Below are 21,195 nucleotides of genomic sequence, written 5' to 3'. Positions count from 1 at the left end.
GGGAAATGCCAAAATGCCTGAAGTCCAGTGTCAAGTACCCACAGTCAGTGATGGTCTGGGGTGCCATGTCAGCTGCTGGTGTTGGTCCACTGTGTTTTATCAAGGGCAGGGTCAATGCAGCTAGCTATCAGGAGATTTTGGAGCACTTCATGCTTCCATCTGCTGAAAAGCTTTATGGAGATGAAGATTTCATTTTTCAGCACGACCTGGCACCTGCTCACAGTGCCAAAACCACTGGTAAATGGTTTACTGACCATGGTATTACTGTGCTCAATTGGCCTGCCAACTCTCCTGACCTGAACCCCATAGTGAATCTGTGGGATATTGTGAAGAGAAAGTTGAGAGATGCAAGACCCAACACTCTGGATGAGCTTAAGGCCGCTATCGAAGCATCCTGGGCCTCCATAACACCTCAGCAGTGCCACAGGCTGATTGCCTCCATGCCACGCCGCATTGAAGCAGTCATTTCTGCAAAAGGATTCCCGACCAAGTATTGAGTGCATAACTGAACATAATTATTTGAAGGTGGACTTTTTTTTGTATTAAAAACACTTTTTTTATTGGTCGGATGAAATATGCTAATTTTTTGAGATAGGAATTTTGGGTTTTCATGAGCTGTATGCCAAAATCATCAATATTAAAACAATAAAAGGCTTGAACTACTTCAGTTGTGTTGTAATGAATCTAAAATATATGAAAGTCTAATGTTTATCAGTACATTACAGAAAATAATGAACTTTATCACAATATGCTAATTTTTTGATAAGGACCTATATATCAAGTCAAGTCAAGTCAGCTTTATTGTCAATTCTTCCACATGTACAGCACATACATACAGAGAATTGAAATTGCATTACTCTCAGACCCTTGGTGCATACAGTTAACATTAAACACGTTCAGATACAGATAAATACAGTTTAAACATATGTACATACAACTATACAAATATACAAATGAGGATATTGTAGAAAAAAATAAGAATTAGATCGATAAAGTAGCATAAGGCGCCTGGCAGATAGAGTGCAAAACCAGTTAAATAAAAACAACACTGTGTAGATATATTTGTAGTGCAAAAGAGCTTATCAGTCTGAGGAGGACATTGTAGAAAATAAAAAACAAGAGATAGATAAAGTGCATAAGGCACATGGCAGAATAGATGGAGTGCAAACCAGTTGACTGTACATAAACAAAACTGTGCAGATTTGTTTTGTTTTGTTTTGTTTTGTTATGAGTGTAGTGCAAGAAGAGCTTATCAGTCTGTTAAAGTGACAAGTCGAAGTGACTGTTCAGATAGATTTTTGTCAGACTATCCGAAGAGGTAATTTGCAGTCAATGTTGGATGGGTAGTGATCAGCCAATGCTGCACAAGTGACAGGTGCCGGTCACAGTTTGTTGGTCGGTGGGGGGGGGGGGGTGTCACAGAGTCAGAGTTCCTAGTGTGTTGCTGTGTTAAATGGGGGTGAAAGAGGGGAGGGGGGGCAAGGACGGGAGGGAGTTCAGCTTCCTGACAGCCTGATGTATGAAGCTGTCCTTAAGTCTGCTGGTCCTCGCCTGGAGACTCCGCAGTCTCCTCCCTGATGGCAGCAGACTGAAGAAGCTGTGTGTCGGGTGGGTGGGATCACCTGCAATGCGGAGGGCTCTGCGGGTGAGACGGGTGTTGTAAATGTCCTGGAGGGAGGGGAGAGAGACACCAACAATCTTCTCAGCTGCTCTCACTATGCGTTGAAGTGACTTGCGGCAGGATGCGTTGCAAGCGCCATACCACACAGTGATGCAGCTAGTTAGGATGCTCTCGATGGTGCCTCTGTAGAAGGTGCACATGATGGGGGCCGGGGCTCTGGCTCTTCTGAGTTTGCGGAGGAAGTAGAGACGCTGCTGTGCTTTCTTGGCCAGTGCTACAGTGTTGTTAGTCCAGGAGAGGTCCTCAGTGATGTGCACACCCAGGAACTTGGTGCTGCTCACTCTCTCCACAGTCGCACCGTTGATGGTCAGAGGGGCATGCTGAGTGTGTACTTTCCTGAAGTCAACAACAATCTCCTTCGTCTTCTTCACATTCAGAGAGAGATTGTTGTCACTGCACCACCCGGCCAGGCGGCTCACCTCGCTCCTGTAGTTTGTCTCATCTCTGTTGCTGATGAGACCCACCACAGTCGTGTCATCCGCAAACTTAATGAAAATGTTGGAGTTGTGTGACGGTGTGCAGTCGTGGGTCAGCAGAGTGAAGAGGAGGGGGCTCAGCACACATCCTTGGGGGGCCCCAGTGTTCAGTGTGATGGTGCTGGATGTGTTACTGCCGACCCGTACTGCTTGAGGTCTCCCGGTCAGGAAGTCCAACAGCCAGTTGCACAGAGAGGTATTGAGCCCCAGCTGGGCCAGTTTGTGAGTGAGCTGTTGAGGGATGATTGTGTTGAATGCTGAACTGAAGTCTATGAACAGCATCCTGACATATGAGTCTTTTTTCTCCAGATGTGTGAGGGCTGGGTGGAGGGCAGTGGTGATGGCATCATCGGTCGAGCGGTTGGACCTATATGCAAACTGGAAGGGGTCCAGGGGGGGGGGAGGACAGACTTGATGTGGTGCAAGACTAGCCGTTCAAAGCACTTCATGAGGATGGGAGTGTATATATATATATACACACACACATACATTTGAAACATTATACATTTGATCAATTTAATGTGTCCTTGTCGCTAAAGTATTAATTGCTTTTAAACAAATAAATAAACAAATAAATCTTACTGACTCCGAACATTTGAATGGTAGTCCATATCTGTCTATGTATATGAACATAGACTCTTGGAAACTGCAACAAATTCATTGTGTGTTGTGCAAAGCTCATTCTGATACTGCATTCCTTTTATTCACAGTCTTTATAGGTATCTGTCAAAATTGGGCCTTTCTTCTAGTAACACACACAAAGTATTATTTCACCCGCCCCCACTTTTGCTCGCTAACTATAATGAATGTAACATGAAGGTGCTTCTAAGACACTCCCCTGGAGCCAGCGCAGAGAGGCATGCGAGGGCAGAGAAGAGATTATCAATTTAATAAAATTCCAGTCAGGCAGAACATGGTATCTAGACCTAGCAATTGGGCGAGTGGACAGTTAGCTAGTGACTATCAGTGTTTGTCTGTCTGTCTGTCAGTGTGTCTGTCTACCTAATCTGTCTGTTAACCTCATTACTATTGTTTGCTCATTCAAAAAACATCATTTTGTCAAAAATGAGTCTGTAATTAAATTTTAAATTAGTTGCATATGGTTATACACATTAAAGAAAACTGTCTCTTTAAATAACTTGAATTTAGCTAGCTGCTTTAAATTGTGATGAGAAGCTTGTAGCTTGGCACGCTACAGTTTCAAAGCAGCTGCCAAATTTAGAAGACTGTCCTATTTTTCCCAGAGCCACCCTGTGGAGTCTGGGTTTATTGAAATACGAAAAATCCTGCTTTTAGTGCTAAACAGGTGTGAAAGCTCCCTTCTGCATTTGTCCTGTGGGAGCTCCTCAGCAGGAGAGATCTACTGGATGCTAGTCAGAATCCAAATGTTACATATCTGATTACGTGACAGAAATGCTCTTTCTCCTTTTTACCTAGCACAGACATGGCAATTGTAAGATGCAACACTTAAGCTGTGCCAATGAGAAGAGTTTAAGTTGACAGCGAAGGTTTTCTGTGCTTCTGTGTGCATCTGTGTTTTTCTTCCAGATGACTTTCTCGGTCCAAACCAGTTGTCTAGCTTATCATTATGGGACACGTACTAATACATAAGGTGATTCTCGACATGCTTTCAATCTTGAGCCCTTATGTCTTTTTTTAATGTTGATAGAACTTTGATTTTGTTGTTTAGTAAAGATAAGTTCATACACAGCTGTTCTTAAAATTTAAACACTCTTTCTGGATAATTGCATACACTCTTCACGATGTACTTTATTTTTACACCATTAACTGAAATGACCAGAGTCTCCTGGTATCATCTATCTCATTCTCCATATTTCATGTAGCTAGGTCATTTTTCCTTTTCAGTCAGATACCTAATAAACTGACTGCATAAATCACGTGCTTTCCAGAACACTAAATTTTCCTTTCCCAGATGTTTGAGGTATGGCTGATAAATATTGTCTCCAACAGTCACTATATTGACAAGGTCTATGTGATTTCTGTTTCTCTGTGACCCAACCTCCAGATCTTTGCCCTTAGCTGCACTTCCAAAAGCGTTCCACTAGTATCACAGAATGCTGGCCACGGATTGGAGATCTGAAAAGACTGCTGATGAGATTTATGAGATACATTGAGAACAAAGAGAAAGATGAGTTCAGGTATACCTACTGAATAAATATAGAGCTCTTCTATCAAAATCTTGAGAGCATGCTCCTGACATGAAGGCATCTATGAAAAATTTACAAAAGATAGGCAAGTATTCGAATGCTGCCTCCTAAGATACCTTTTTTGGTCAAATTCAGACAGTATTGCATGTGTTATTTACTGAGAATTTGAATTTTAAATATAACTAGATCAATACTAAAAATAATGGTAACACTTTAGAATAGAGAACACTTATTAACTATTAACTACGACTTTTCTCTCAATAAACTCCTAATTTGCTGCTTATTAATCAACCTAGTCTCATGGCATTTACGTACCTGGGTGCACTTTTTAGCGAGACACGAAATACGTACCAATAAAAATTACTGCAGTTTCAGTTTCCTAAAGAAACAAGCACTAGAGGCAGTAAAATGCAGACACCTTTTACTCCTTTTCACACAAATTTACAGAGTTTTGATTAATAAAGCTAATTTTTCGCACAATTACTTGAAGAATATCATGTTACGACTTCAAAACAATATTAATATGCTGGGAGATTTGAAAACTGATGCTTGTGAATGTTAGCGTCGCACATATCCAGCCTCGTATCTATGGGTTTTCATAGACAGTAAGTTTGTTCGGTAGCTCACGGAGTACGGAACCGTACTTAGAAGGTGAGGAGCTCTGGTTCGAATCCTGTGTAACTACACTTCGACAAAACAGCTCAAATCTGCATAAAAGGAAGTTGAAGTGGCACGGTTGCATTGACAAATACGTTTTCATACCAGTTTTGCATTTGTTAATACTATCGGGTAGGTTTAGGGTTGGGTTTGGTGTAGGGCATATTTCCAATTAATTTTTAGGGACAGACCCCGGATATTTGAATTCTGAGCCGCCGCAGTACCTACCTGTAGCAACATAATAAAAAACACAGCAATACGTACCTATATCAACATAATAAAAACATGCCAGGGTTCACGTATTTAACCTGTGTTTTAGCGCCACTCAGTGGACATTTCTCTTTGAAACTGCGGCGAAACGTGCAGTAAGGTACGTAAAACGGTGTCGCACAGAGGTACGCGTTTTTATGAGACCAGGTTGTTTTTAATAGCTAGTTGTTAAGTTTAGGTATTGGTAGGATTAGGGATGTAGAATAAGGTCATGTAGAATAAGGCATTAATATGTGCTTAATTAGTACTAATAAATGGCTAATATTCTATTAATATGCATGCTAATTAGCAACTAGTTAAGAGATCCTAAAATAAAGTGTTACCAAAATAATGATTGAAAACTATTTTACTGAACTTTACCATATATTGTGCTCATTTGTGCTTTGCAGCACAGTTCCCCTCCAGTGAAGGAGGAATCTTACTCAGTTCTGGAACCATGGTCTCCATGGTCTCATAGCCAACACAAATTTACATTATATTGAACACACACATTCTTAATATTCTGTTGCCACTAACAGTGGACTGATTATCTGTTGCACAAAAGATGGACAGAGGATACATTGCATCAATACTCGGATCAATGCAACCAAAGACGTAGGGCTCTGCTAAGATCTGCTCCTTTCATCTCCTCTTCATATGTGTGGTAATGTAATATCCTTATGTGTGTGCACACACGCACACACATAATGGACAGATATAATTTCAGCAAAACATATCCCCCTAAGTTTCAGGCTGCTAAATCCAGTCTATATTTACTAGGGGAAAAAGAAGTGCACTTGGACAAAATGCATTTAATTTAATTTAATAAAAAAAAATGCATCTAATGTGTAATGGTAGAATGATTATTGGGATTTTTATATTTTAATTTACAAAACCTGAAGAAAATCGTAGTTAAAGGAATAGTTTTATTATCAGATTTACTCATCCTCAGGTCATCCATGGGAGCTGTCAAAATGAGAGTCCAAACAGCTGATAAAAACATCACAATAAAAACCCATTCACTGCAGAGGATCCATTGGTGAGCATATAATGCTAAATTTCTCCAAATCTGTTGCCAAAAAGAAACTAATTCATCTACATTTTGAGCAAATTTTCATTTTTGGGTGAACTATTCCTTTAAGAAGAATTCATTGTTAAGAATGGTTTGCAAAATCCATCCCCTTTAGCTACTTGATAATAATATAATAAAAAATTGGATCAGGGACCAATGTATAAATCGAGCGTAGCATTAGTTCGCATTGCTCAATAGCAAATTACCCTCCTCTATCCCCAACCCCTCTTCTGTCAGTCAGGATCCAGCATTCGGATTCTATTTTGAATCAGACAAATTCTAAAAATGTGTACATAAAATTACTGAACTTTAACAAATCGGCAATACGTTTGTTGGTTCTGTTCTATTTACCCTGGGGGGGGTTATCTCTGCTCTCCCTGCTCTCATCCATGCTAGGCTGCATGGATGCACAGAGAGTTCTTGCCCAGAACAGAACCATACCACCAATCCAAACTACATGCTAATTGTCAATCATCTTTGACGATAGTGGTCCTGACAGAACTATATCTAATATACTGAAATGTGGTTCTAGTTACCTGCTGTTTGTTTATAAAAGTTGATTTGTTCCTCTTACCAGCTGAAACAACTTGAAATGACATAGTTATAATGATTTGTGTTGGTCGGGTCTTTCTAATAAAGGGCCTCATGGGCCTGTATTAACAAATTGTAATAAAAATGAGCTCTGATGTCAAATTGCTATTTAAACATAACCATAGCAGCAAACAAATATGTTGGGTTTGACTGTATATCAGGACAGCCACAGTGGCTCAAGCTCTAATCTGCTCCGGCTGGTGTAGATACATGCACAATTCACCATTCACTGTATGTGGATTTGGCTTCAGCTGCTCATAGCATTGCATCACTGCAGCGCAAGATTTCAAAATTTGTCCCTGAAATTTCAAAGTGGTCTTCAAACCTACAGCTTATTCCCAAACCAAGAATAGATTTTATAAAATTAACACACTCTGTACTTTTAGTTTTTCAAACGTTCTTACAAGATACACTTCACCCAGGTTAGTCTGTGTACTGTCAAGCCAAGTGGAAACAGGAAACAAGTTAAGTGGACAGGAAAGAGCTCTCCTGCAAGCCCAGAGGTATTTTTATTGTTGGAGTAGATGCAGCTTTACTAAGCATGAGCTGAGAAAAACAGGAAGGAACTCACACTCCACAGTATGTGACAGCAATGACACTGATGTCTGACAGAGGTTTGTGCTTCATGCATCAACTGTCACACAGGCAGCTTAAATGTCACAGTTATAGCTTATTTCCGACACTATATGCAAACCGTGACCAGAACACGTAACTCAGGTAATATATCCCATCCTGGAAGCTGTTTTTACTGTATTTCACCACAGGCACGTGCCCAGGGGGGTGCGGTGGGTGCTTGAGCACCTGCCCCTTTTCCCCTTGATGCCCAAAGTGCCCTTTTGTCAAGGCAATTTTATTTGTATTTTTTTGGAATTAAACGCCCTTTTGTGAAGGCATGCACAATCTAACTATTAGTAAAATTAATTAATAATAGTTTAGCCGTAAATTCAATTATCCACATGATGACCTTTCACCTGACGATCTAATCCAGGACGATCCCAGATACCTTTAGGATGCCTTCAATAACGTCCGCGGCTGCCAGTAAGTGGTTCGCAGCGGAGTGGTGTGCTTTTAAACTTATATTACTAAATTATTACCGTATAATTTCACGAGAACGGCGTGAAGAGATCATGCACAGCTGTTGTTTATATTGCTGTGTGTAGCATGTGGAAGCACTGTTAGCTGCAGCAAGGGGCTACAATATTTTTGTTCAATGTTTTCCTAATGACAATTTTATGGTTGGTTTATAAAGGCTACTATGAACACCCTTTTCCCATTTTTATTACGCACAGAATAATTCAGGAAATATATTTTATAGTTTCTGTATTAAATGATATGTGAATCAGTACTGCATTTTTCATATAGTTTATTTATTTATTACCTGAAGATAACTTGAAAAACACACATAAAGCATATATTTTCGCAATCGTGTTTATTTTCTTCACGTCTCATCAGTAAAAACACTTCTGCTTTTTATTCAGCTCAGCTACAGGATAGCCGTGTGAGTTTGTCCATATTAGGGATTTTCTGCACGTCAAAAGTTTCTGGCGAGAGCGCCCTCTGACTTCGAGTATGAATGAAACATGCACTACACGAGAGTGTTCAGCTCTCCTGATATTCATATCTCCTCATTTTGGATACGAATAAAACGTCAGGTCATGTCCCTTTTAATTTAAATCTAGATTTAAATCTAGAAACCTCTATGTGAAAACACCTGCTTGAGCTTGAATAAAGCGTGAGGGACAAATTTTTTATTTTTTTTAAATGAATATTAAATATTAAAAATGCAGCTAACATAGTTCTACACACAGCAATAAAAACAAATGTGCTTGTTCTCTTTCGTTCTTGCTGTTTAATTTGGAAAAGTTTAAAGCGCGTTGAGGTGTCTTGTCTTTTTTTATGTTATCTGACTAAAAACTATTCATACTTTGAACTATTATTATTACAGTATTTATTTAAAAAACGTAGAGTGCCTTAAAAAGAATTATCACAACATTGGTAAAACAGGCTTATACTGATTTTCTCATCCTCCGAATTATACTTATCAATCCTGTTTTTATAATCATTATCATTCAAAAAATGAATAAATTCAGAACAGGATTAGAATAGAATTCTATTTTAAATAAGACATGACTTTTTTTCTACAGCAACAACAGTAGTGTTTACAACAGCAAAACCATGTGAACTCAATAACAACAACAAGAATAATAATATCATTCCAGAGTAATTAAGAGGTGCAAAAAAATGTCTTTAACATTTAAACTTAAAATGGTCTTTTCTGTTCTGTTTCTTTTTCAAACCTGCGTCATGGCATTTGCTGCTGTATCAATACAGAAGCATCCATTTCGATACACATATCAGCAAGGAGCACAGCCCTATTAAAAGCCGTGTTCCATGTGCCCCTTTTATACTTTGAGCACCTGCCCCTCCAAAGGTCTCTGCACGGCCCTGCTACCTGCACGGCCCTCACTACCACACCGCTGCTTCATTACTGACATAACTGCTGATAATATTAATGGTATTTCATGTGGCTTTATAAGGAATTATATGGAGATTTTAAGAATTTTATATATCTTTTTGTACCAAAGATTTACACTACCACTCAAATGTTTGTAGTAAGTAAGCTCTTTTGGCAACACTTTAGAATAAGGTTCAATTTATTAACATTAGTTAATGTATTAACTAACATGAACAAACAAGGAACAATGCATTTATTACACTATGTATTAAACTTTATTAATGTTAGTTAATGAAAATACAGTTGTCCATTGTTTACTCATGTTAGTTCACACTACATTAACAAATGTTAACAAACACAACTTGTGAATTTAATAATGCATCAGTAAATGCTGAAATGAACATTAACTAAGATTAATAAATGCTGTAGAAGTGTTGTTCATTCTTAGTTCATGTTTACTAATGTTGTTAACTAATGTTAATAAATGGAACCTTATTCTAAAGTGTTACCGATCTTTTTATAGAAATTAATACATTTATACAGCAATGATGCATTAAATGAATCAAAAGTTCAAATAAATGTTGTTCTCTTTAACTTTCTATACATCAAATAATTCAAAAAAAAAAAAAAAAAACATTGATAAAAGAAATTAGCATGTTAGGGTGATTTCAGCTGTGCATCACAAGAATAAATTATATTTTTAAGTATGTTAAAATAGATAACAGTTATGTTCCAATAATATTTCACAATCTCACTTTTTTGTTTATTTTTTTGATCAAATAAAGACAGCCTTGGTGAGATAGTAAGACACTTTTCAAAACATTAAAACTTTTGAACAATAGTTCACTTTAATAGGCTATAAAAATTATACTATAAAAAACAAATTCTCAGAGCATCAGACTATGATGAAATATAATGCAAATTTAAATTTCTTATATAATGAAAGCATTGCTGATACCTTAACTATTTGTTGAATACTCTGTCTTAATATTGTTTCCTTTTATCTTTCAGAGATGTTTTATGTTTTATTTAAGCATTCAATATAAGTTTTTAATTATTTTATGGACATTTGCTCTTTTTGTTTCAACCTAGCATTTACTTAGATCTTACTCCGTGACATTTTCCTCATACAGAAAATCTTTATGAAAACTTGAACATTTTTAAGCTGCTTAAAGAGGCCTCCCTCTGTTCTGTGTCTTTCTCTGGACTTCAAAAACTCTGACGAAAGTATTCAAGAGAAACGGGGCAGGCAGAATAACTCAAAGCGCAATCAATGCTTTCTGACAAAATCTTATCAATAATGCAACAGGAGCTACCTAATCTGCCTTTTACAATACGCAAACTGGCACGAGAGGCAGAGGAGTGAAACAGGCTCAAAGAAAAAGACTAAAATACCCCTTGAAGGCAGAGAAAAAGAGAGCATTAGTGCTTTTGGAAGCCAAGTGGTTTGTTAAGGAACGAGAGCCAGAGGGTAAGCCTGGCCAGTTGGTCCTAATGCACACGGTGAAAGGTACATTGGCAGGAAACAGAAATTATGAGGTGCTCTTCCCGCTCGGGGGTGAGCCGCTTTTCATTCCGCTCCAATGCAGATGAAAATGAAAGCGAGAGGAGCGCAAATGTGAACAAACATCTGGCTTTACATTATGTATGTGTGTGTGCATTTTGTATTATCTTCAATTATCAAGAGATGCTCCTGTTAACATGTCTTATATCAGAAATCTTTATTGTGTGTGTGTGTGTGTGTGTGTATTTATATATGCACACACAATAACAATTTCTGATATTGGTTGTTTTATTTATTTATATATATAAAAGTTCAGATGCAAAAACCTCTAAGTGCATCTGAAATTTTCTTGCGAAATTAGCATTTTCTCAGGCTCCCATGTTTATGTTCAGTTGTTTCACTTTAATGGCAATGAAAATAACCTATTCATTGTCATTAGAGCCAATAAAGCAATTCAGGCTCATTGTAAAATCATGCCTTGATCAATATTTTTCCAAAGAAAAAAGCTTTTCAGTGCCACTCACTGGACATTTCATTTTGAAACATGCAACATGCAATTTTTGCAAAAACGTCGCCACATCCATGTACTTTTCCTCAACCTGGGTTGCAACAAAACGTACTGATTTCCATTCATTTTTAGTAACAGAACATTATAGGTATTTCAAATACGTATTTAGATTTGTCACGCTTTAAAATTATGATATACATCTGGATATTTTTAGTGGGTGAAGTGTGAGACTAAGCAACAGCATGTCTTTCTCTTGGAGCAGATGACAGAGTGATGCACAGTGACCTACACTGTCTTTGTTCCAGTGCTGATATTAGTCTGTCCTTGTCTAGTCAAATTATTTGAGTTGGCAGAACTGCTGCCACAAAATGTGCCTAATAAAAACAGTTGACAAAGAGGATCTCTGTCTTTCAAAATGTATTACGTATGCAGTATTTCCCCATTCTGAATAGTAATTATGAATATTGATCATAAAAGCAAAGACATACCACAGCAGTATTTTTTTTTCTTATTCATAGCTGTACATAATTGAATCCACTGTCGTCAAACCATGAACCTGTAATGGAAATGTCAGTTTTAATAATAATATACTTCAATCCTACCAGCAGTCAGTCTTTGTGAACTGTCAGTGCACATTACTGCAAAATCCCAGTCCAGATGCTAATTACTTCTGCCCTGAGTCTCTATATCAAGTTATGATTGATTAGGTGTTTATGATTGATTAGGTGCTCTTTACTAATCCAAATGCAAAGTTAATATTTGCAATCAAATGCGGGAGATTGGGGCTAGTTGTCACATTTTTCATTCTAGTGAATATTGACTTTCTCTATGTTTGAAAGTCAGTTACTGTTAAAATTCATACCTGTCTGCGCAAAAAAAAAAAAAAAAAAGGAATTGAACATTTTCACCAATGTTACTCAACAATGTTACGTTTTGTGACCCCATGGCAGTTGTCACACTATATGGGGTAAGATCTCACAATGAAAACGCATGCGCTGATTTGTGACTGCGTGTTTTGAGTTGAGCTCCATCAAGTTGATTCTTTATCGTCTATTTTCTATCTTAAAAACAATTTTATACACTATCATTTTCGTTTCTATAACGTGTGAATATATCCCCTATAGCATTCTAAAACAAAACCAATCAAAGCGCCTTGTTATCACTAGTTTTATTTTGATTTCTCGAGTCTGCTATTAGCTTATAGTCCGTTAGCATCGGCAGCGTGGCTGCCGCTAATCTCGCTTAGATTGCTAATACTCTATTCACACACATTACCATTGTTTCACTGTTACTTGCTTAAATGGCGGATTTGTGTCTACCTTTGAGTGCAGGTGATGACACATTCGAGCTGCATTCGGTGCAGCTGGAGCTGGAGGCAGTGGAGAAGCAAATCCGTGACCTGGTGGAGAAGGAGGCCCAGCTGAGAGAGCGGAGAGCCACGCTGGAAACATCCCAGGCTGATGCTCACAAGTCCAGGGTAAGTATACAGCACGCTGCTAACACTCCCACCACCTCTACTCCGTGTGTTTCTCTGCACAGACCCTGTGCACCCAGGACCCAATCTTTCCATTTGTCCTTCACTCCGGCGCCAGGACGCCACGGACCCTGGGTGCACCAGCAGCGGAAGACGCGAGCCAGGCCCCGGGCGACGACCTCTCCCCCTCCGCTGCCTCCGGTCTTCAAGATCTCCACCCGGAACCGCTTCGCTCCCCTCCGCAAGACAGAACGCAACGTTGTGATCGTCGGAGACTCCATCATCCAGCACGTCCGTGCTACGTTAGCTGAAGGTAAAGTGCACACTCACTGTTTCCCCGGTGCTCGTGTTCTCGATGTTTCTGCGCAGATACCCGCGATTTTGGTTTTCGCGATCCTGAAGGGCGATGAGAGCATTGGTGCTGTCGTGCTGCACGCAGGGATTAACGACACCAAGATGGAGACACTGAAGAGGGACTTTTCAGGAGCCTGATCGAGACGGTACGCAGCACATCGCCCGCGACGACGATCATAGTGTCAGGACCACTTCCCACGTATTGACAAGGAAACGAAAGGTTCAGTAGACTGTTTGCTTTAAACGAATGGTTATTGTCATGGTGTAAAGAACAGAAACTGCTCATCATTTTTTGTATCACATTTTTGGTAAAATCATATTTCCCATGTTACAAAAACAGCATTCTTCCATCTTAGAAACATTGCCAAGCTTCGAAACATGCTACCTGTTTCTGATGCAGAAAAGCTAGTTCATGCATTCATGACCTCTAGACTGGACTATTGTAATGCACTGCTAGCTGGTTGTCCTGCTACAGATAGTCCAAAATGCAGCGGCTAGAGTTCTTACCAGGTCAAGAAAATATGATCATATTACTCCAATTTTACAGTCTCTGCACTGGCTACCTATTAAGTTCTGTATCATTTACAAAATATTATTACTTGCCTTTAAGGCCCTAAATGGTTTAACTCCTGCATACCCAACTCGTCTTCTACCACGCTACAATCCAACCCGCTCCCTAAGGTCGCAAAACTCTGGACTTTTGGTAGTAGCTAGGATAGCAAAGTCCACTAAAGGAGGTAGAGCTTTTTCACATTTGGCTCCCAAACTCTGCAATAGCCTTCCTGATAACGTTCAGGGTTCAGACACACTCTATCTGTTTAAATCTAGATTAAAGACACATCTCTTTAGCCAAGCATTCACATAATGCATCTTATAATCTTGTACTGCAGTTATATCTGATCAAATGTACATTTAGTATTATTCTTTAGCTTGGGTTGAACAAATCATTTATGCTTAGATGGAACAGCAGCTACGCTAATTATGTCTCTATTTGTTTTCTGTTTCTGATTAACATCCCGTGGTAACTAGGAATTACAGAAGCTTCAGTCTGGATCCAACCCTTAAATGATCTGAGATGACCGAACACCTGAGAAAAGATAATGCCAACCCCTCAGAGGATGCCAACACTCATACAGAACTACCTAATTTTGCCATAAGTTAAATATATTAAGGTTCTGCAATATATAAATATATTGTGGAAACTTAATTTCCTGTAGAGCTGCTTTGCAACGATTTGTATCATAAAAAAACGCTATACAAATAAACTTGAATTTGAACTTGAACTTGAATTTATTTAAATTAACATGTGACAACATGCCCCAATTAAAATTCTGTTTTTAGCCCAATCTGACATTATATACAGTAAATAACTTAATGTAATGTACTTTCATTATACAGTTGACCCTTGCCTAAATGTATTCCAGTGTGGTTTTATTGTGTTCACTTGTTTACCCAACAACCATAGCAATGATATTTTTTAGATTATTATTTGAAAATAAATAGACATGTTTGAAACCAACATTTCCATAAAAAGCATTTGAATAATTGGACTTTTACTCATAACCTTATAGTTACTGAAATATAATAATAATAATCTTGTGACAACTTCCCCACATGACAGCTAACCCCCCATTGCCCTTATTTGGGTTCCTAAAGCTATTGAGGAATCAGATTAGCCATCCGTGAAGCCACCAACAAGTTAGAAACTGTGACAATATTTAACGTCCGACAAAATAGGGTACGACAGAAAGACTCTGGGGCACTAAACAGGCCATTTTGATCCTTTATGTTCTTGAAGAAAACAACACATTCAAATCCATGTCAGCCCAGAGGCACATAATGACTAGCTAGTATGGAGCAGATGCATGTAAACCTGTGCTGAGTGGTGTAGGGTATGAACACAACTCCTTACAGTTCCGTATTCCATTATCCTCTCTGAGAATAAACTGACATCTGAAATATCTGTCTGTACTCATTCTCAGAGTCTGAATGCCTAAACGCATGAGTGCTGTGACCGTTTTTTTGATTGTGGTTGATGATGTATTTGTGTTGTCATCTGTAGCGATATGGTGAGGACTTCATATTTTGATGTGGTTGAGTGTACGTTATGTGGCTTTGGGAGTATAAATATGAATGTGTCATCTTTTCTTTTCTTTCTTTTTTTTGTGGGAAGTGGCCATGAAAATTCTCAATATGTAAAATGATGTACTCCATGTGTAAACTTGTAGTCTTAGATTAGCCTCACATATTTTTGGGCATGAATAAATATTTAAAGGAACAAGTAGAATATAGTTTTAATTGTACTATGCATTAGTTTTAAAATTAAAATGGTCCGATTAAAATTCAGGACACAGAAAATAATATTATGTAAATGTAGTAGAGCAATGTAAAGAATAATTAGAATTAGAATTAGAATTAGAATTAGAATTAGAATTAGAATTAAAATTAGAATTAGAACGATCTTTATTGGCCAGGTATGTTTACACATACAAGGAATTTGTATGGGCCATAATATTAATTATGGCCCATAGTTTACTTAATCAAGCTAATTTTAATACTTTTCAACTGTATTGTTTCATAGGAAACAAGCTTTTTAATCTATTGAAGTTCTACAGCTGCTGTCGACTGATAAAGAACCAAAACATCCCCAATTAAATTACTGGCATTTTGAAGAGTATCTTAATTACTTGTTATGTGCTAAGGGGATTTATGGTGCACCAAAATCTGTATAAAATACATTGTATATAATGGTGGGTATTTTTATTCAAGCAATTCAATTCAAGCTGCTCAAAGGATGTAAATCATCAAAGAAAATGACAAATGTGCTTTTTCATTAATGAAACTAAACAAGATTCTTTCAGCTGTAAAAATCAGAGAGAGTCGAGGAGACACTTTCCACAGTCTACAGAGCCTGCAGATAAAATCTTTGCACCAAGATATAAGCGCATCGAGAGGAAACTCAGACGACTACCACTCAACACCTTGTTTGCTGACACTGCACCTGTTGTGAAGTGAAGCTGAGCCATTGTTGCATAATGTCAAACAGAGATGCTCCTTTTTCACCTTCTCTGCTATGCTATTCATTGTCCATAAAGTTTTTGCCATCTCTGAAGATCAATCAATCAATCTTATCGGTGAGAAGCTCTTGTAAAAAGTTTCCTGTACACTGTAATTAATTCTGAATTGTGGAATGACACATATCCTGCTTTTCTTTTAAACTGTCCTAAGTAATGGCATAAGGTAAAAACTCTCCCTCAAGGAGCACTGAATTGCAACCAATACAAAGGCGACATAGTGATCAATAATGCAGGCGTTATGCTTGCATGGGCCCAAGGATCTTTGACAAATGAAACATTAAAATTCATAACATCATCAGCTAAAAGAATTGTGAGGATTCAGTACAGTTCAAAGGGACCCAGAACTCTCGCCTGCACCAATTTTATATTTCAGAGCGACTTGTAAGTCTGGGCTGAAGAGTGGTGGAAAAAAAAAAGAGTATGACAGAATCAAAATAATCACCCAAATTAAGAGAATTGTGTCTGTGCTTGAATGAATATCATTCAGGATTTATATGTAGGTAAAGTTTCACTGGGATGTACTATCAGGTGTCCAAAAATAAATAATATACTTCTTGTTAAATCGTACTGAAAGATCCATTTACCCCTTGAAAACCATTTATTTCTATATGAAGGAGGAGAGAATTATTGATCAAGTACCTGTTACCTTTTCTTAACTTGGCAGCATTTTTTTTTTCCATTTCCATTTCCATTAGTATTTTCACATTTCTGACATTTGGGCACAAAAGCATCATCTATATTTATCTAAAACAGCATAATTCAGAATCGCAGAAATGATGAAAAGTTTATTTTATTTCAGAAAGCAATACTTTTCATAACTATTCCTATGCTTTAAATGAAAATGGCAAGATATTACCTGTTACACTGAGAAAAAGCTGCTTAAAAACTTAAAAACACCTGCCATCAATAGCCATAATAAACAGTGGTGACACGAGAACTATTCATTACAGCATAGCCTTCTGTAGTGATAAATTAACATGAAGTAAAAGATTCACATAAAGCAAAATAATATAATCTGACTCTCAAATGACTCTGTGTGGCACTGGCTTTTAATACTTTCAACCTCCACGGCTCGTGACGATCAGCTAAAAAATCCCGACACAAAACTGTATTAAAAAAAAAACCTCTCCTTTCATTACTCTTTCCTCCGCCAGGGAACAAATTTGCTCTTACCTCAACATAATTCCTATTTGCCACGCAATGAATCCCCAGACAGCCACAGAACACAGCCTTTTCCGAGTCATCTCAAGACTTGATTGGCATAGACATACAGTCCTCTGTGAATGCCTGTGCTCTCTTCAGCGCCTCTGGCTTTTTGACTTCAGAACCCTGGACAGCGCTCCAGCTGTTCTTCCTTCACCCCTGTGCACTGTAGGCTCGTTACGCACGGCTGTCGCAAAGGAATTCCTCATAATCTTTTGAAGCTAAACGGCAAATATGAAACTCTTCCCTCGCAGGGGCACTGGACGAGATGGAGTGCTGTTTGAAAGCGTGCGACAGCTGAAGTAATTCTTGACATATTCAGACATCTCTGTGCAGAGACCGCCCCACACAGCGCGCTTGACTGACAGTGCGCTTCTCCACTCTCACTGTACACATGCATGTGCAACGCTTACTTACAATTACAGAGAACTGAATTAGAATATTTCCCCTTACTCGTGCGAGCTCTTTCACTATGAGAGCTGCCTGCTCACGTGATTAATACTATGATATGGGATTATTATATATGCGGGATATATATATATATATATATATATATATATATATATATATATATATATATATATATTCAAAATTAAATAAATAACAAGAAATGGAGTAATAATCTGTGTTTCATAAATAATAACCCATTTCATGTTTGATTATGGCTGATATTCAGTATATCATGACATGGAGTTATATTTAATCTTTGTGGGTAACAAAACACTCATTGCAGTCTAACTGTATCAGTAAGCAATGACGAAACAAAGCACAATGTAACTCGTGAGTCATACATGATGGCACATGCTAGAATACATGCTGATTCCCTTGGTGCCGAAACGTGCCCGGTCCAATCTGGCAGAGGGGCTCTATGTTGTATTTAGGTATATAGGCCTAACGCAGTGAGCTAGTGCCTGTTTTTGATTTTCCCATGAAATCATTGTTGTGTTACAGTGAGTGACAGTGTCTGGCATGGGCTGCCGTAGGCAGAGTCTATGGCACAGCTGAGACCGGGTGCATCTGTGCAGCGTGTGTGTGCATGTGTGCGCCCACTCCTATTTATTGTGCCACGTTGACCCTGTTCCCAGCTTTTTTTGCCATTGCTCTGGAATCGAGCGATAAGCTCAAACGCTCTCTGCTGCCAAAGTGTGGTATTAGGGAGCTTGGGTCTGCTTTTTTACTTTTCATTCATCCTCTTCTTTAAAAGTTACTTTTATGTGCTTGCAGACAACAAAGACTAGGGCTAAGTAATTATGTCCAGTCTTGCATGTAGTCATGTCTCTTGATTCACTATAAATAACTTATCTACCAACTCATTGGAAAATATTTATAATAAAGTGTTTACATTCTTTGATGCTCATTTCTCTTCATCGGAACAGATCACTTGCTCACCAGTGGATCACACACACACACACACACACACACACACACATATATATATATATATATATGTGTGTGATCCATTGGTGAGCAAGTGATCTGTTCCGATGAAGAGAAATGAACATCAAAGAATGTATATAATATATATATATATATATATGTTTGTGTATATACAGTGCCCTCCATAAGTATTGGAAAAGTAAAGACAAACTTCTGTTGGCTGTGGAGTCAAGACATTTACAAATATGATTAAAAGACGAATATGAGACAAAAGTACAGAATGTCACATTTTATTATTAGCCATTTCAACACATACTTGTTTTACCAAATAAAAAGAACAGCACTTTTAGAGTTCATCCCACTCATTGATGTGAGCGTAAGTATTGGAACAGTTGAACATAAGGCAGATATAAAATATTAAATGCTATTATTTAGTTGCAGATTCCTTGCACACAATCACAGCAGTGAGTCTGTGACCCATAGACATCACCAGACTTTCTGGTTTGGGAGTTTCTGCCTTTACTCTCCTCTTCAGCTGGTGAAATTCATTTTCAATCAGATTTAAATCTGGAGATTGACTTGGGCAATCTAAGACTTTCCATTTATTTGCCCTTATAAATTCCTTTACTGAACTGGCAGGGTGTTTTGGGTCATTGTCCTGATGCAATATGAAGCACGTCCCAATGAATCTGCTGGCATTTTCTTGAATATTGGTAGGCAAGATGGTTTTGTACCTTTCCAAATCAATTCTGCTACTGTCATACATTAAGTCATCAAACCTCACTGCACAATTTTCCACACCACAATCTATCAAGCATATCTTACCAGCAAACATACACTTGTTCACATCCTTCTCTCCACTCTCTGAGGCAGAAGTCTCTAAACTCATCCTTTCCAGTCATCCTACTACCTGTCCGCTTGATCCTATTCCATCTCATCTCCTTCAAGCCATTTCTCCTGCAGTTGTACCTGCACTCACTCACATCGTTAACACATCCCTTCACACTGGAATTTTTCCCTCAGCATTTAAACAGGCTCGTATAACTCCACTTCTTAAAAAACCCACTCTTAACCCAACTCTTTTTGGGAACTATAGACCGGTTTCCCTTCTTCCTTTCATTGCAAAAACACTTGAACGAGTTGTGTTCAACCAAGTCTCTGTCTTTCTCACACAGAACAACCTCCTGGACAGTAACCAATCTGGCTTCACAAGTGGAAATTCGACCGAAACTGCCTTGCTTTCTGTTGTTGAAGCCCTAAGACTTGCAAGAGCGGCTGACAAATCTTCATTACTCATCTTGCTAGATTTGTCTGCTGCTTTTGATACAGTCAACCATCAGATCCTCTTGTCAACCCTATTGAGAAAGGGCTTCTCAGGAACCGCACTCCAGTGGTTTGAGTCTTACCTCTCTGATAGGTCCTTCAAAGTATCTTGGAGAGGTGAGGTATCCAAGTCGCAACATCTAGCTACTGGGGTGCCTCAGGGCTCAGTTCTTGGACCACTTCTCTTTTCTGTCTACATGGCATCACTAGGTTCTGTCATTCAGAAACATGGCTTTTCATATCACTGCTATGCAGATGACAATCAACTCTACCTCTCATTCCATCCTGATGATCCGACGATAGCTACTCGCATCTCTGCATGTCTAACAGACATTTCTTGCTGGATGATGGACCATCACCTTCAACTTAACCTAGCTAAGACAGAACTGCTTGTAATTTCAGCTAACCCATCGCTTCATCACAATCTCAGCTTCCAGTTAGGCTCATCTACCATAACTCCTTCAAAAACAGCCAGAAACCTTGGAGTTGTGATTGATGATAAGCTGAATTTCTCAGACCACATTATTAAAACTGCCCAGTCCTGCAGATTTGCATTATATAATATTAAGAAGATCAGGCCCTTTCTCTCGGAACATGCAACACAACTCCTTGTTCAGGCTCTTGTTCTGTCCAGACTTGATTATTGCAATGCTCTCTTGGCAGGTCTTCCAGCCAATTCTATTAAACCTCAACAATTAATCCAAAATGCCGCTGCAAGATTAATCTTTAATGAGCCGAAAAGAACGCACGTCACGCCTCTGTTCATCAATTTGCACTGGCTACCAATAGCTGCTCGCATTAAATTCAAGGCATTAATGTTTGCCTACAGAACCACCACTGGCTCTGCTCCCCTTTACCTAAATTCTTTACTTCAGACTTATGTGCCCTCTAGAAGCTTGCGTTCTTCAAGTGAACAACAAATTATTGTACCATCCCAAAAACACAGAAAAACACTTTCAAGGACTTTTTCATTAACTGTTCCCATCTGGTGGAATGACCTGCCCAACTCGATCCGATCAGCCGAAT

At 38.5% G+C, this 21,195-nt stretch overlaps 1 protein-coding gene across 2 annotated transcripts in view; it reads right to left on the bottom strand.

The window, feature by feature from the left end:
• The window catches only part of LOC306873166 (glycine receptor subunit alpha-3-like), a gene marked incomplete at its 3' end in the record, with an annotated part of 92,156 nt that extends 74,367 nt beyond the window's left edge, over positions 1 to 17,789 (bottom strand). The window contains exon 1 of one of the 2 annotated variants that reach the window (XM_079422253.1): positions 17,440 to 17,789. In XM_079422253.1, coding sequence (XP_079278379.1) covers positions 17,440 to 17,510 — 71 coding nt within the window. In that variant the 5' untranslated portion in view covers positions 17,511 to 17,789. The remainder of the gene's footprint in view (positions 1 to 17,439) is intronic. The other variant, XM_079422254.1, reaches the window with a different exon arrangement.
• Positions 17,790 to 21,195: the final 3,406 nt, after the last annotated feature.

This window comes from Barbus barbus, assembly GCF_936440315.1.
Source record: "Barbus barbus genome assembly, chromosome: 7".
NCBI classification, from domain to species: domain Eukaryota; kingdom Metazoa; phylum Chordata; class Actinopteri; order Cypriniformes; family Cyprinidae; genus Barbus; species Barbus barbus.
Note: the sequence above shows the minus strand (reverse complement) of the source record. Positions and strands in the feature narration are given on the sequence as shown.